This window comes from Ceratotherium simum, chromosome 22, assembly GCF_057802395.1.
Source record: "Ceratotherium simum simum isolate JZ-2026a chromosome 22, ASM5780239v1, whole genome shotgun sequence".
In the NCBI taxonomy this organism is placed as follows: domain Eukaryota; kingdom Metazoa; phylum Chordata; class Mammalia; order Perissodactyla; family Rhinocerotidae; genus Ceratotherium; species Ceratotherium simum.
Window position 1 is genome coordinate 44,205,194 of NC_141921.1, and position 17,881 is coordinate 44,223,074.

The window sequence follows — 17,881 nt, forward strand, 5'->3', positions numbered from 1 at the left end:
ACCCTCGGGGCCTTTCCTGTTTCCTCTGACTGGCACAATTCTCCTTCTCAGCCCCCAACAATAAGACGGCCTCCTCAGCCCCCTGGGGCAGGACCTCCCACCTATTTTCTCGCTTCACCCCTTTCATCCGTCCCCAGTGTGGTAAGGCCCACTGGGCGCCTACACCTACAGATTCAGGACAAGAAAGGAAACATCTGATTCAAAGATGACCTAGAATGATTAGTTAAGGAAATATCAAAGTAAGGAAATCTATCTGTTTTTAAGGTGGTTACTAATCATAGGGGACAGAGTGATGAAAGCAAGTCATTAATCGGGGGGGACTGGGCTTCCCAACACTATGGGTCCTGGTCTCACCATCAGCAGCTGGGACTCTGAGCTCTTTCCTCTTGGGGCGGTGGGGGGGTAGTCTGCATGGTGAGTGCAGAGTTTGCTTTAAGGAAGATGTTTATACTGGGGTGTCTCACACCTTCTTGGTTTTGCAACCAATGGAAAAGTCAATTCTTTGTTTCTCTGCTCTTCTCTAATACTACAACCCAATTTTTAAACAATTATTTCCTAGAGGCAGGATGCCAGGATCAAGCCCTGAGGTCTCGAGCCCAGCCCCTTCATGGATCAAAAGGCTTTGGTCCCTGCCCCAAGAGTGTTGGGGGCGGTTTCTCAAGTATTCCTGAAAGGCATTTGCAGTAGCTGCCCCCATGTCTTCCTGGGCCCCTGGTGGCTTTCCAAGGCCCACAGTCTCAGAGGCTGGGCTGAGCCTAGGGAGGACAAGACCTGTGCTGTTGGAATTCTCTCTCTTCCTCACCCTCTGAACCACCCCCAGTCCCAATGGGTCAGAGGAACAGAAGCCCCAGGGTCTCCGAGACGCTGGCCGGCTGTGGGATCCCTCTGCTCTAGAACAGAGCCGTTGGTCAGAGTTGGCCGTTCTGCCCTCTGAAGTTGGACTTTCTGAGCCTCCCCACCATGTCCCTAACTCCGTTGCCCTTGATTTAACAGGACATACACCCACCCTGAATGTACGCGTCCCCCGATGTCTGAAGCTGGGGGACTGTGCAGAGAGCAGGCTCGACGCCATGTTTGCTCCTGCAGCGGCTGTGAGCATCCTCTGAGCCCCCATCCCTCAGGCCAGTACAGAAAAGAGGCGACGTGGGCAGGAGCTCTCTTCACCGCCACACAGAAGGGGTGTTTCACGTCCAAACCCCACAGATGCAGTCTTCCTTTCTTTGGCTCACACATGGGCCAGAACCGATGCTAAATGCCAGGGTTTTCAATTTCACATTTTAAAAGTCGGGTTTCAGTAATAAAATTTGGGTCTCAGCAAGACATGGCAGCCGAGAGAGGGCATCTGGAGGCTATCTAAAGGTCCCCGGCTTCTGGGCAAGTCAAGACATCCTGGGTGAACCTCACGGACCTGTGAAGGGAGAGACTATTTCCTCTTTTCTTAATGGAGCTCTAAGTTCAGCTTGTTCTCCAAACACCCCGAGATGCTGAGCCCACAACGAGCAGACCCCAACAGAGGAAGCGCACACAATCGTGTGCGGTCGGCCCCACCACCCCAAGATGCCAGGCTGCGCTGTCACCTTCCTCACAGTGAGGGGCTTACCTGAGTAGGTCCACTTGGACCTGTGCTGGGCCTGGGCCCCGAGGAGGAGCAGGGACAGCAGTGCTCCCAGAGCCACCATGGTGCTGAAGGTCTGGAATCAGGACCGATTCTGGGGATGCTCTTCTTTTAAAAGCTCAGAAACTGTAAATAACAATTTACCAAGTCTGGCTGCCTGATCCACCCTTTGCTACGCCCACTAAAACAATAACACCTTCCCCACAATCGCCTTTCTGACTTGGGTCACTTGGCCAGGAGACATGCACTTTCCTGATCTCCTCCAGTGTCATTACCATGTCCACTTAGCCCACAGGTTTGGTTGTTCAATGTCCTAACTTATGAAGACTCACTTGAAGGGCCACACAGTGCAGCCTTTGTGCAGGAGCCACCACAGGAAAGACAAAAGCCCAAGGCAGGAAGAAGCAGGATGGGGAAGCTTTCCAGAACGGTGGCACTTCCTGCAACCTTGCTCCCGGCAAGGAGCTTTGGGACCTGGTGAGGGCATCACCGTCCCTGAAAACCCTGGCTGGACTCTGCTTGGTATTTCCTGCCTGTCTCAGCAATCGACCCAAGCCACTGAGGCAGTGATGGCAGCGCTCAGCAGGCGTCTTGGGAAATGGCCTGGCTCCCCACATAGGGTGTGGATGGAGAATCCTGACTAGAGGCACGTTCTTATCTTCATTCTTAAATCACTGGTTGACCCCGGATTCCCAGCTCATGAGCCACATCCCTTCGGCCCTCCGAGCTAGCGAGGGCATCCATCCGTGTTTCTCCACGAGATTCATTTGTTCCGACAGCTGCAGTACGCTCACTCACGCCCAAACCAAACACATCAGATCAATGGATTGCCTAATCCTCCTGCATCTGCTTGGGTAAACAGTCCTTGAAATTAGCTGAGGGAGAAACCTTTGAGTTTATACCCGCTGACAGGCCAGCATTTCCCATGCCCTTCAGAGAGGGCACAGGCCAAGGGCAGCAGCATTCCTGCAGAGTGCTGGCCACGCTGCTGGATACAAAGGACCGATCTGTTCTGGAGAACAGAGCTAACCCCCTCCTCCGCCCCCCCAGCCTCATTTATCTCATTGCCACTTTTCCCTGGGGTCCGAGGGATGCTTGAATGGCAATATGGCAGCATGAATTAAACATGGTTAAGAGCAAGGATTCTGAAGCCATACTGACAGGCTTCAGATCCCTGCTCTGCCTCTTACTAGCTGTGTGACCTTGGCCAAGTTACTCAACTGCTCTGTGCCTCAGTTTCCCCATCTTTAACAGGATTTGATGATACTACCTCCCTCTTGGGGATTCAATGACAAATTTGTGTGTAGAACGTGGGGTGGCACCTGGTGTGTGGCAAACGGCAGTATTATCTATTCAGACCCCTCGTTCTATGGGGAGAGGAAGTGACTTACCATTGTCACCCAGCCTGTGAGTGAGGGAACTAAAGACAAAAATGAAGGACTCATTCTCCAACTCATGAGATTCTTTTCCACGTTTTCAGAAATTAGAAACCCACTCTCCTGTCTTTGCAAGTAAGTCACACCCTGACTGCTGGGCCTCGGCCCTGCTGAAAAGGCCACCTTGTAAATCCCGTGAGACCCCACCTCTCCTGAGGATGGCAAGGATGGGAATCGACCTTTAGACGGGCCAGGGACCCCTGACATCCAACTGGCAAGAAAACACAAATTGAGCCGTCTGAGTTTTTTCTCGGGAATCAGAGAAAGAACTAGGGAGCTGCAGATGGAGCCTGAGAGGTTAGGGTGTGGTGGCAGCCAGGGAGGATGGGTCAGCGGTGCAAAGGGAGGCTGGAGCGAGACGGAGCTCTGCGGAAGACTGAGCCGTGGGCTCGGGGAAAACTGCAGAGAGAGGGAGGAAGGAAGAGGCCGTGGAGAGTGAGAGCAGATGGGAACAGACACTCAGAGAAAGGGGGGCTCCGGGAGCGGGGACCCCACGCCTGTGCTGGGGAAATGGTGAGTGTCTGCCACTACCGATGGCTCCCGGCTCCATTTCCCACTGGGTTCTGCTATCTGGCGGTCAGTGCTGTGGGATGCCCAGGGAGCCCGGGTACTGTTATTGCGCCCCCGAAATCCTCACAGTGAGCGCACGGTCACTGTTGTGAGTCTGTGATTTTAGCAAGCCCACCATGGAGCCCTCCTGCAACCTGCCGCTTCGCCCTGGTTTCTCTGTATCTTTGGCTCAGAGCTGGCTGGTAACCTGTACAGCTGGCTAGTGTTGAGAATAGGTGGTTTGAGTGAGTAACCAAGTTAATAAAGCAATCAGACCAGCCAGGCTTTTAAAGCATAAGACTCACCTTCTAATGAGGGCACGTTACTAGAGCAAGAGGGTCCCCTCCCTCGGCTGTGTAGCAAACTCAAGTGACATAATCCACCCAGAATTCGGCAAGGTCACTTTTGCTGCCTTCTTTCTAACTCACTGTCTTCTTTGACCCTGAAATTTTCCATTAACTTTCAACACGAGTTTCCTCCTTTTTGTATTTGCGAAGCACATTGTTCGTTTTGTTTTCGTTTGGTTTTTTTTTTTTTAGTGCGTCACAATACACTCTGAACTTGCTTCTGCCTCTATCCAACCCCATCTCCAGCTCATCAAGACATCTTACTCTCAACTGTTTTTCTAGTGCCTGTGGTTTGAGTGGCTGAGATGAGTTGACATGTATGCCATTTTCACCACAACATAGCGTCAAAAATGAGAAAGGAGATTTGTTCTTCCTTGGTGCCACCACAGCTCTGTGACGGAGGCCCACTGAGGCAAAGAAAAAGAGAGCTGGAAGGTGTGGTCAGTCAACGTGAGCAGGGAAGTACTATCAGCCCAGATAAACAGGGAAGCACCATCAGCCCAGGTGAAGAGGGAGGCATGGTCAGCCCATGTGAACAGAGAGGGTGATGGGCCCAGATGAGCATGGAGGCACCATCAGCCCAGGTGAGCAGGGAAGGGTGATGGGCCCAGGTGAGCATGGAGGCACCATCAGCCCAGGTGAGCAGGGAGGGGTGATGGGCACAGGTGAGCATGGAGGCACCATCAGCCCAGGTGAGCAGGGAGGGGTGATGGGCCCAGGTGAGCATGGAGGCACCATCAGCCCAGGTGAGCATAGAGCCACCATTAGCCCAGGTGAGCAGGGAGGGGTAATGGGCCCAGGTGACGTGAAGGCACCCTCAGCCCAGTGAGCCAATGCTCAGGTTTGCACAGGACTGGCATAGAAGAATGAATCTGACTACACAAGAATATGCACATTTTGGCTGTATGTAATACAGACAGGCCATTGTTGTGTTCATTCAGGAGTTCCAGCTCTAGAATCCTGAAGAATGCGTCATTCCAAACAAATGAGTTTTCTAGATGGTTAAAGCCTCAATTCTACAAAAGTACCAAGACATTTAGTCCATTTTGGATTAAAACTTCTAAAATGTATCACACTTTTGCCTGTTTTCTTAAATAGATTAAGCTGAATATAATTAACCTTTTTTTAATGACTGAGGCCCACTAATATGAAAATGAGTTATTATCCTGCACATAATATATTGATGCCCATTGGGCCTATAACTATACATGACTATTCTCCTTACATGAAACAACCCCTGTTATATTTTTGGATTTCTTACATCAGATATTGAGGGGGAAAAGTTAGCTAGCTTACTCAATTATTAAAGCAATGTACACCTATGTTCAGGGGTGATATTCAAATTATTAACATCCGTGAGGCCAGGGCATGACCAATCGGAACAGAAGAGAGACTTGGTGCTGTAGAGGGGTCCAGAAGCCCCCTGCTCTGCCAGGAGTTAACCCTTCAGTTGGTGGATTGTAGGGAGAGTGGGAGATCCTGGAGCAGGGCTGGGCGGCAGGGGCTCCCAGAGGTACCAGTGTGTTTGTGTTCATTTTTTGTGTTTAGCATTGCTAACATAGGCTGCAAGCTGTTGCCTCAGGGTTATCTGTTTGCCTGCCCTCATCTCCTGGCTTCTTTTTGCTGTTTTTTTATCTGTTTGGCCAGAAATCAGATGACTACACTTCATAGAATTACATGCACAAGAAGAATGGATAGAGCTGAACTGAGAGCCCAGAGGCTGTACTAAAACCAACGTCGGCAACCCCTGAAACATCCTTTTTGACTTCTCAAAAAATTGTACTTCCTTTCTGACTTTTAGTTATGTCCTTATAAGTGAAGCATAAGTAAACTGTCACATTAAATAACTTACTTGCAGAATAGTCAGCCGTATCCAGCCCCAATCCAGTGGGGTCGCCCATGCTTTCTCTCACCAGCCTCCCTGTTGATGAATTTCCCAATCTTGGAGCCTATCTCCAGTCTCATCTGTCCTCCTAGAATTCAGCATCTATCACTTAGGGGTGTCTACCAGCAGGCATTTTCCTCCATCATATCTATCCTTCTTCCAGTAACCCACATCAAAAAACACCCAAACCAAAACTTTGGTGGAAATTCTCTTGTCTATTATTAATTTAGGTTTTAGCAAACTAGAAGCCAAATGCCTAAAAATATTTATAGCTCAGCTTGCCATCAACATTCCGTGCCCCCTCTCTGTGCAAACTCACCACAGGACCTGCTGTTGGAATTGGATGTTCCACTTGTATCTCCTGCTGCTGTGTCTTCTATGTCTTGGAGTCTGCTAGAGTATTGCTTAAATCCCTTTTATGTACTCCACCCCCAGTTTACTTCTGTAGGACAGGTTTGTGTGTCTTTCAGCTCCACCCTTAACTGGCCAATAAGCAAATCCAAACCTATATTGAGTCCTAACTCTTCCCTTATACCTAAGGGACTGTATGCAACTGTATTAGTTTTCTGTCACTGCTGTAACAAATTGCCACAAACTCTGCTTAAAACAACACAAATTTGTTCTCTTACAGATCTGGAGGTCAGAAATCCAAAATCAGCTTCACTGGACTAAAGTCAAGGTATCAGCAGGGCTGGTTCCTTCTGGAGGCTCTGAGGGAGAATCCGTTCCCTTGTCTTCTTCAGCTCCTGCACTCCTTGGCTCACGACCTCTAATTTCTTGCTTCGGTCATCACACCTACTTCCTCCTTTGATCTTCTTGCCTCCCTCTTATAAGGATCCTTATGATTACATTTAGGGCCCACCCAGATAATCCAGGATAATCTCCCCATCTCAAGATCCTTAACTTAATCACATTTGCAAATCTCTTTTGTAACATTCACAGGTTCCAGGCATTAGGATGTGGACATTTTGGGGGGGCCATTATTCAGCCTACCACAAGGATGTAGGGAACCACCAAGCTAAATTAAACCAAAGAGTTGCTGAAAATTGGATTTAGACTTTCAAGAACAGAGTGATAAATCATCAATGTCACAAAACACACCAGGAACGGAGGGGGCCGTGGAGGAACAAGATGGACAACAGCCATCTGTTGGGAGAGTGCACAATTGCCAGGCACTTCTCTGGGCTCTTAGTGGCCACAATGGTAAGAGCACCTGGAACAGTCCTGTTCTAGGACTGGAACAGCAACCTGGTGACCTGAAAAAATGTCAATAACACTGAAGAGAGGGGGTCAAAGACCCAATGTGGTCAATCTACCAGGAGTGGGCGGGACCAACAGCCTTTGCATGTGCGTGCAGGAGACAAAAGTCAGCTCTTGGCTGTGTCACAGTCTGGCATGCAGGGCAAGCCTCTGCGTCGGATACAGAATCCTTTGCTTCGTGCCCACACAAACCTCTGCAGTATTGATCTGAAAGTGAACAGGAGGATATAACAGATACATTGAGATTAAAAATCTTTACAATTTTTCCACTTCAGCAAAGGAAATCTAACTTATTTTACGTGAACACTCCTCCCAAGAAAACTAGAAATGCTGATCGAATTAATTTTTTTTCGAAAAATCTCTTTGAAGCATCAGAGATCACCAAGGCAGAGATATATAAACATGATAATAAATTACCAGAGGTTGGGTTTGTCCCAGGGATGCAAGGTTGGTTTAACATTTGAAAATTGAAACATTAATGTAACAAAAATAAAGGAGAAAAAGATATTGAAAGCATTTCAACATATGCAGAAAAATCAATTGATAAAATTCACCATCCAAAAGAGAAAATCAAAATCCACTTATGATTAAAAAAAAAAAAAAAAAAAACTTAGGAAACTAGGGGAAAAGGGAGAATTTTCTCAATCTGATAAAGAATATCTACAAAATATTCTACAGCAAACATCATACTTGATGGTGAAATTTTTGGAGTTTTCCTCTGAGACTGGGAAAGAGAGCAGGGTGCTTGCTACCCCAACTTGTATTAAAGCTTTCCTGGAGGTCCAGGCCAGTGCAATAAAGGGGGAAAGTTTGAGGATTAGAAAGGAAGAAATAAAACTGTCTTACTCACAGATGAAATAATTGGATACATAGAAAATCCAAAAAGATCAACAAATAAATTATTACTATTAATAAGCAAGTATACAAATTTGATATATACAAGGTCAGTATACTAAATGTATCTCTATATAACAGCAACAGACAATTAGGAAATAAAAAATGATTCCACTACATGAACTCTCTGCACTATCTTTGTAACTTTTTCATAAATCTAAAACTGTTCTAAAATAAGAAGTCTATTTTTAAAAAATTATATCATTTACAATGGCATCAGACAACATCAAATGCCCATAAATCATTCTAATAAAAGATTATTGAGAGAAATTAAATACCTCAATAAATAGGAGGATAGGTAAGACTTTCTTAAGTAGGATATAAAGAAAAAGATTACTTGAGCAACATTAATATTAGAAACTTTAGCTCATCAAAACCCACCATACCAAGTGAAAAGTCAAGCCCCATAGTGGGAGAAGGTATTTTCAATACATATAACCAACAAAGGACTCTTGTCCAGAATATATAAAGAACCCTTACAAATCCATAAGAAAAACATCCAACAGCTCATAGACAAATAGACTTGAGACACTTTACAAGAGAGAATTTCCAGGTGGCCAATTAACATCAGAAAAGGTTTAACCTCTTTAGTGACAAAAGAAATGAAAATTAAAACCACAGTGAAAATTAAAACCACCATTACACAGTCACCCTCACTCTGACGGCAAACATTTTAAAGGCTGATAATACCAAATGTCTGCAAGATTACAGAACAATCCAAACTCTCATCCATTTCTAGTGGGAGTGCATGAAATTGATTCAGCCACTTTGGAAAACTGACTGTATCTAGGGAGGCTGAATGTACACAAACCCTGTGACCTAACAATTCTGCTCAGAGGTATATTCCCAACAGGAATCTGTACATTTAGGTACTAAAAGACTTTTACACAAATGTTCATCACTATCCTGTTCATTATAGCCCCAAACTGGAAGCAACCCAAATATCCATTAACAGCAGAATGGGTAAATAAATGGTGGCATATTTATAAAATGGAATTAATTAGCTACTGCTACAGGCAACAACATGGATGAATCTCACATTATGTTGAATGAAAGAAGCCTAATATAGAAGAAGAAATAAAATATGATTCTATTTATATAAAGTTCCAAAACAGGCAAAACTCACCTATGGCGTTAGAAGTTAATGGAAGGAAACACAAGGGATCTCCTGAAGAGTGGTCATGATTTTGACCTGGTGACAGTTTACACTGTTGATCTGAGGTGATTTAGTGAACAGTACATTTATAATTTGGGCAATTTTCAATATGTAAAACTTCAATTAAAAAGTTAATAATGAAGGAAAACAGTTTGGCAATTCCTCAAGAAGTTAAACATAGAATTACCATATGATCCAGCAACTCCTCTTCTCAATGTATACCCAAAAGAATTGAAAGCAGGGATTCAAACAGATACTTACACACCCATGTCCACAGCAGCATTATTGCACAATAGCCAAAAGGTGAACCCAAATGTCCATCAACAGGTGAATGGGTAAGCAAAACGTGGTATATCCATACAATGGAATATTGTTCAGCCTTGAAAAGGAATAAAATTCTCTTATTTAATTTTTATTTTTTTCCAGCTTTATTGAGATATAATTGACATATAACATAGTGTAAGTTTAAGGTCACCAATGTGTGGATTTGTTACACTTATATATTGCAAAATGATTAGCACCATAGTGTTAGCTAGGAACGAAATTCTGACAGATACATGCCATAACAAGGGTGAACCTTGGAAACATTATGCTAAGTGAAATAAGCCAGACACATGAGGATGAATATTGTCCGATTCCATTTATGTGAGGTACCTGGAATAGGCAAATTCATAGAGACAGAAAGTAGAATAGAGGTTACCAGGGCCTGGGGTGAGAGGGGACTGGGGAGTTGTTGTTAACTCTGTCTGACTGGGGACAGAGTTTCTATTTGAGAAGATGAAAAAGTTCTGGAGACGGATGGTGGTGATGGTTGCACAACACTGTGAATGTACTTAAGGCCAACAAATTATATACTTAAAAATGGTTAAAATGTTCCATTTTGCAACATGAAAAGTTCTGGAGATTCGTGTAACAATGCGAATGTATTCAACACTACTGAACTGTATACTTAAAAATGGCTAAGGTGGTAAATTTTATATTATGTATATTTTACCTCAATTAAAAATTTTTTTTACATTTTTATAGTTAGAATGGTAAGCTTTATCATATATGTGTGTATACATATACACACACATATATGTTTTACCACAACAAAAAAGTTAATAATGAAAAATTCTTTGTCCATTAGTTTGAAAACATAGATCAAATGGACAAATTCCTACAAGAATATAACATAATGTAATGTCTCCTAGGAAGAGACAACCAGAATAGTCCTATAATTATTAAAGAAACTGAATCAACAATTTAAAAATATTTTCACAAAACAAAAACAGGCCCATGAGGTATTACAGGAGAGTTTTCCCAAACATTTAAGAAACAAATAATTCCAAACTTACAGAAAACATAGCCCAGGGCAGGGATAGGGAGACCACAGCGTGTGGCCAAACTCGGCCACGCCTATTCCTTTACGTATCGTCTGGGGCTGCTTCACACTCTCACGGCTGTGCTGAGAGCCGTGTCAGAGACCATAGGATCTGCAAAGCCTGGTATTTACTATGTAATGTTTACTATCTGGCCCTTTACAGAAAAAAATTCGCCAAAAATAGAGAAGCCTCTCCAACTCATTTTATGAGGCTGGTATATCTTTGGCACTGAAATCTAACAAGGACAGCATGAAGAAGAAAAATTATAAGCCAATGTCACTCATGAACTTGGATACAAAAATCCTAAATGAAACGGGAATGAATGAATGAATGAATGAATGGTCTTCCTAAGACTTTCCTAGTTTTCAGTCTATATTCGCTGGACTTTTTGGGTCCCTTATATGAGTGTCACCTTTTTATTGATCAATCTCTCCCAGTTCATTTACTCAGCTGAGGAAGGCACCATTGCTGGTTAATCCATCCCCTCTCCCTTGCCCACTTCCCAGCCCCTCTTGTAGCTAATAGCAGTCACGTCACTCACTCTCGTGAGTCTCATGTCTCATGAATGAGACATAAAGGGAAATCAGCTGGGGAGACTTCTGGGAAATCTTTGGTTTTCTTATGAAAAGAGGCAATAGGAGAGGAGGAGAGCTTGTCAACATTTTCCCCCCTTCTTTGACACTAAAATCAGGTCTGATGTCTGGAGCTGAGGCAGCTATCTTGTGACCATGAAGATCAAAAGCCAGCATGCTGGGGCCAGACCTATGGCATAGCAGTTAAGTTAAGGCGCTCTGCTTTGGTCGCCCAGGGTTCTCAGATTCAGATCCTGGGCGCAGACTGACTCACCGCTTGTCAGGCCATGCTGTGGCGGCGTCCCATATAAAGTAGAGGAAGATGAGCACGGATGTTAGCCCAGGGCCAATCTTCCTCAGCAAAAAGAGGAGGATTGGCATCGAATGTCAGCTCAGGGCTAATCTTCCTCACAAAAAAAAAAAAAAAAGCCAGCATGCATGATGGCAGAGCAGAATGAGAGGAAGAGTTTGGGTCCTCGGTGGCTTCACAGAGCAGCTGAAGCTGTGCCACCAACTGCCTCCAGACTTCTTGTTGTCCAAGAAAAATAACCCCTTTTTTTATGAGTCTCTGGTAGTTGGGGTTCTGTCACTTGCATCTGAAAGCATTCCTAAGTGATACATCCACAAATATACATTTCTGTCACTTTTCTAAGCTATGCTTTCACAAAGCTTACATTCTGGTTGGAGGAAACAAATATTAAAAATAAATAAGATTATTTCAAATAGTGATAAATACATTAAGAAGATAAAGCATGGGGCCGGCCCAGGGGTGGAGGCGGTTAGGTGCGCGTGCTCTGCTGCGGCGGCCCGGGGCTCGCCGGTTCGGATCCCGGGCGCGCACCGACGCACTGCTTGGCAAGCCATGCTGTGGCAGCGTCCCATATAAAGTGGAGGAAGATGGGCACGGATGTTAGCCCAGGGCCAGTCTTCCTCAGCAGAAAGAGGAGGATTGGCAGATGTTAGCTCAGGGCCGATCTTCCTCACAAAAAAAAAAAAAAAGAAGATAAAGCAGGATAGTGGGATAGAGGATGAGGGGAGGGGAGGAGGAGGCAGACAGGGTGGTCAGGGAAGGCCTCTCGAGGTGACATTTGAGCTGAAGGCTGACTGAGAAGAAGGAGCCAGGTGAAGATCTGAGGGGACGGGTGTTCCTGGGAGAGCAATCAGCAAAAACCTGAAGGCAGGAAGAAACACGGTAAGTGTGAGGGTCACCCCATACCCAGTCCACTAACAGACCTGTCAGGTCTACCTTCAGAATACCTCTGACCACCTTGTCTCCCCTCCACACGCTACCAGCCTGATCTAAGTCACCAGCTCCCTTGCTTGGACACCTGCAGTGGCCTCCGCTTGGTCTCCTGCATCTACTTTGGTCCCTATAGTTTATTCTCCAAGTGGCCACAGAGATCCTTCCAAAACATGAGTCAGCTCAAGGCAGTCCTCCCTCAAAGCCATCCAATGGCTTGGGTCTCACTCAGGGTAACAATGAATCCTCACCATGGCTTCAAGGCCCTACACCACCTGCCCCGCTCTCTCTGCAACACCATACCCTACCACTCCAGCCCCCTCTCCAGCTGTTCCTTAAACCTACCAAATGTGCTCTCAGCACGGGGCCTTTGCACCTGCTATTCCCCTGCCTGGAATGCTCTTCCCCCAGATATTCACAGGGCTCTTCCCTCACCCCATTCAGTCGCTGCTCAGGGGACATGGCTCTCAAGAGAAGCTTTCTCTGACCAGCCATCCTAAAACACCCACCTGTCACTCTCCGTCCTTCCTACTTCTTCCTGTGGGATAGTTCTGAAGAATGGCCAAATCTTCTTTTTGAGTTCTGAGTCTGACCTTTTTTCCATACCAGAAGTCGTTAGTGTTAAGGATGGGGAGAACTTGGGTGCGACCCAAAGTAAAAGCATCCTCCGTCTTCGCTTCTGGTTTTGCTCAGATGCCGGGCTGCTGCTTTAAGTCACCCGCTGTTGAACAGCTCATAGAAATAAAAATATCTTTTTTTAGAAGTCTTATCTAAATATGGATATTTTCTCTTTTTTCAGCCTCCTGGTTCCAATTTCTCTAAGTCCAGATTTCAACAGCTCCACCTTCATGAACATGAATAGGCTTTTAAAAAACCACTAAAATCCTTACAACTTGCAGATAGACCCACGCGTGGAGGTAAATGACCCTGGTGTCCTCATATGAGCTTCAACCTATCAAGAGCCCCAATTTACTTCCTGCTTAATTCACTGACCTTCCTTCCTAATTAAACAAAAATGTTAACGATGTTATTAACACAGGCGATTTCCCACAGACAAGAGGAATAATTAAAGGTGCTGCTTTGCACGGTCAGGCCTCCCTCAACTGCCCCAGCTTAGAGAGGAAACCAAGAGCATTTTTATCAACGAAGACGTGCTGATGCAAAACTGGGCAGAGCCAAAAATCCCATAATCAAACGATTCTGAAGCGGAATCAAATGTATTAAGGACGATGCACAAGGAAGTTGCTCTCCAGTGAAATTAAAAGACGAGTCAATGGAAAATGAGATAGTGAGCATCTACTCGTCCTTACTTTAATTTGCTAAATGAGTGGAGCCCTGTGCTGTCTGAGGCCAAAGGGGTCGAGGTCACTCACCTTTCTTGGTCATACTACTTCAGAAGTGGCCCCAAGAACACCTCATGTTAGATTTTGATTTTCCTCCCATAGCTGGTGATCCATTGAAATATTCTGGAAACCACAAAGCAGCAGCCAGTGCGGTATTTTTGCTTATCTTCTATCAGCTGCACTGTTTGTTTCCAAATGTCATGCTTGCAAAAACAAAGCATCTTTCCAGCGGCTCACTACTTGCCCCGAGCCCTCTGTGCAGTCACGCAGAGGACCATCGCCATGTTGAAGGAAGTGGCCTTCCTCGAAGTATGCAGGGTTTCTAGCCGAAGCATATATTGTGTGCTCATGACATCCAGTGGTCAGAAAAATACTGTGCAGAGTTGTTTTTTTAATACAAGATCCAAGGTGTAATTGCCAACAGCTGGTCTGTAGAGGGATAAGGGAGCCACACAAAAGAGGAAGGAGTTTGGTGTCTCTCTGCTGCAATGTCCAGCAGAGACCAGGCTGGCCCTGGAAACCTATCTGATGGTTGGGAAGATGCCCATAAACGTCTGTTTGGATATTCAGAAAATCCCATTTCCCAGACCATCAAATACTTGGTTATAGAGAAGGTGAAAGAATTTTTTAATTGAGGTGAAATTTATATAACATAAAATCAACCTTTTTAAAGAGTACAGCTCAGTGGCATTTAGTACATTCACAATGTTATGCAACCACTACCTTTATCTAGTTCCAAAATTTTTCATAACCTAAAAGAAAATCCCGTACCCATTAAGCACTCACTCCCCATTCCCTCCTTCCTCTAGTCCTTGGCAACAACTAATCTGCTTTCTGTCTCCACGGATTTACCTATTCTGGATATTTCATATAAATGGAATCGTACTCTATGTGACTTTTATGTCCGGCTTCTTTTACATAGCATAATTTTTTGAGGTTCATCCATTTGTAGCACTGTATCAGTATTTTCATGCCTGAGTAATACTCCATTGTATGGATATACCACATTTTGTGTATCCACTCACCTGTTGATGGACATTGCTGTTGTTTCTGCTGTTGGGCTATTGTTAACGGTGCTGCTATGAACATTTGCTTGTAAGTGCTTGCTTGAGTACCTAATTTCAGTTCTTCTGGGCGTATATCTAGGAGTGGAATTGCTAGGTCAGATGGTAATTCCATTTAACTTTTTGAAGAAAAAATTTTTGGATTCCTTGAAATTGATAGAGAAAATTGAACTAGATTTTTAGCCTCTTTGAAATTGATAGAGGAAGAGTTTTATTTAGACTAGGCCCAACTTTTCCCAGATGACTCACTGATTTATTTTACCCAGTCTCCACCATTCATGTGTATCTAACTTGTTAGCCCAGTCTGCAAGTACCCACGGGAATGAGTGCAGGGGGAGGAGATGAAAGAACCCATTCAGGGGGAAGTTCATTTGCCTAAGGATTCTCTGTTGACGTTTGTTTGGCTTGAGATGACAGCTCAGCAAACAGCAATCCTTGCCCCAAATCTTTGGTATGAACTCTGTCATAACACTGTGTTTGAAATTCGCCGGCAGACCTGGAATGAATTTGGACAGCCAAAGCGAATTAATTAAGCTGAAAAGAACTCTGAAAACAATGATTGCCCTGATGGGTTTTTTATTCAAACCTTCCAGGTCACTAATTTGTCATGTTGTCTTGAAAAGGAGAAAACAATGAGGGGTGTATTTGGAGCCCTCCACGGTAAAATATTCTTGATTTAACGTCAATGGAGAAGGAGCTGCTTGGCATAAATGGATGTCCCCTTGAAGCCCCCATTATAAATATGTTAACCATTTTGGATGAAATGCTTTCTAAAACTGAGCGCTCCATTTCCTGTCTTCTTAAACAGAAGATTCTGAACATGATTGTGAACATTTTTGTGGGACCCAGTTTGAGCTGCAACACAGTGGTCTTCTCAAGAGCAAAAGGCTTGGAATAGCCAAGAACATTGTCTAGAATCCAGACTCCAGACACTCCTGCCCATGAACGAGCAGGGTATATTAATCTAATAAGCCCCTATGTAATTTTAATTTTCTAGTAGCCACATTTAAAAAAGTAAAAAGAAACAGGTGAAATTAATTTGAATAATAAACTTTATTTAATCTAACATATCCAAAATATTATCATTTCAGCATGTAATTGATATTAAAAATATTTATGAGCTATTTTATATTATTTTTCTTGTACTAAGTTTTGGCAATCCAGTGTGTATTTTGCATATTACTAGCCACACTGGCACTGTGCCGGGAGCTTTGTGTGCATTTTATGTCTCTAATCCTTAAAACAATCCTGAAAGGTAGGGTATTTTTGGACCCATTTTACAGATGAGCAAACTGAGGTTCGAAAGTATGAAGTAACTTTCTCAGGTGACATACAGGCATCAGTGGCAGCCAGTCAGGCAGTGTCAGCCAGGTATAGTGAATAATATTGTCACACCGGCGATGCCCTCTTCGTAGCAGATACCCATCCTCCACCTGCTGATGCAGGGATGCAAAGGCCCAGCCCTCTTGTCTCGATTTGGGACCAGAGCTTTCCCCCAGGCTGGGCCTCAGTTGCAACCACATTGGGGCCACCTTCTCCCTGTGCCCAGTCCTATCCTCACTGCCTTGGGACATCTCTCCCCAGAGGCTCCCCAGGCAGACTCGGCAGCGTTTCAAGGGCACCCCGCCTAAGACACTAGGACTCAGCCCCCAAAGCCCTTTCTTAGGAACCTCTCCCTCTTTACGGGCTAAGCCCCTGCAGTCTTTGCAACACGGCATCTCCCTACCAGGCTAGGTAACCAGCAGAGTGGTCGTTTCTCCTGTGGAAACCAGTCTCACACCACATGTTTACCAAAAAGGGATGGCGCCCTGCATTACTGACCCTTTGGTCTTTAGAAGCTAGACAATATGAGCTCATTAAAAAAACAAACTTGGGGGCAAGTTACCTGCATTTTTACAAAACACAGACACACACACACAAACACACATGCACAGCAATCAACAAGAAAACATCGCAATGATTTCTGAGGAGTTCCCCAAGTAATAAAATGTTTCTATAAAATACTCATTGAAAATGGCAAGAATCTTCAAGAGGACTTAGTCACCCTGGATCTTTGCGTCATTTTCAATCAGCCCAGCCTCAGAGATGGCAACAGCAAAATTCTCAGATTGGCCAACAAGCGGGTTAGGGTCACCTGGGAGTCACCCCTGACCCAGTCAGCCGTCCTCTCCAGCCCCTGGCTTAGCACTGTGGACTCGTGTTCCCGTGTTCAAGTAGAAATTAACCCAAGGGGCCCTCCAGGACCAGCAAAGACAGTACCATCTCTTGAGACTCCTTACTGGGGAGATCGAGGCGGTTAATTACTCAGAACAACCCTATTCACTGAATTTCAACTTTCTGTTCAGCCAATCCTGCAGCCACTGTGCATCTAATTCCTGGGGTCCCTCTAATTAAATTATGTAAGGCTTTTTCTAAACAATCAAAGGAACCTTTGGAAACATGCCCTGGCCCATCCTGAACACCCTACCAGGAAGACAAAGCAAAAAGAAACTGAAGAAAATGGATCCCTGTTATTTACCTCTGGAGCCCCGGTGCAACTCTGCACGGCAAGAAAACTAATCTCAAAACAAAGCTTCCCTACAAAGGAGGAAATGGCCGAGGGTCAGACCTCACCAAGGGGTCCACCTAGTTTGTGGCTCAAAACCCAGTGCCGGGCAAGGAAGTGAAGATGAAAACCCAGATGGATCTAACCAATGGTTGCTTTGCCCCCACCTTCCTGCACCCACCCTGTGACTCACTCTCCCCTTCTCAAATCCGCCCCAGGGGCAGGATGTAGCCCCCTCCTTCCTGGCCACCCCTTACTGTACCTGATCTGAGTCCCAGCCACAGACAAACATGTGGGCTCCAAAAACGTACAAGTAATACATGCTTGTCATAAAAAATGAAATAAAATATCTAAGCAGTGTGTAGAGGAACAAAAGTAAATCCTTCCATTTCACTACCTCGCCTTGGCCCACTCCTCAGAGGTAGCCACTATTAACTCTATGGTCTGTGTCCTTCTAGATATTCTCTAGACACACGCACACATGCACACACAGACACACATGCACACACACCGCTGGGTTCATAGTACACATAAGGCTTAGAGGTTTGATTTTTTTCCACTTACTATATTTCAACAGGAATTACTGATGAATTGGATGTGGGGAGTGAGAG

The 17,881-nt window shown here is 44.9% G+C and overlaps 1 protein-coding gene across 3 annotated transcripts in view; it reads right to left on the reverse strand.

The window, feature by feature from the left end:
* Window positions 1–17,419, reverse strand: part of CA6 (carbonic anhydrase 6) — a 44,048-nt gene extending 26,629 nt beyond the window's left edge. For 2 of the 3 annotated variants that reach the window (XM_087446867.1, XM_004425549.3), the window contains exons 1-2: window positions 12,828–17,419; window positions 1,601–12,249 (exon numbers count right to left, since the gene is read on the reverse strand). In XM_087446867.1, coding sequence (XP_087302993.1) covers window positions 1,601–1,679 — 79 coding nt within the window. In that variant the 5' untranslated portion in view covers window positions 1,680–12,249; window positions 12,828–17,419. The other variant, XM_087446868.1, reaches the window with a different exon arrangement.
* Window positions 17,420–17,881: the final 462 nt, after the last annotated feature.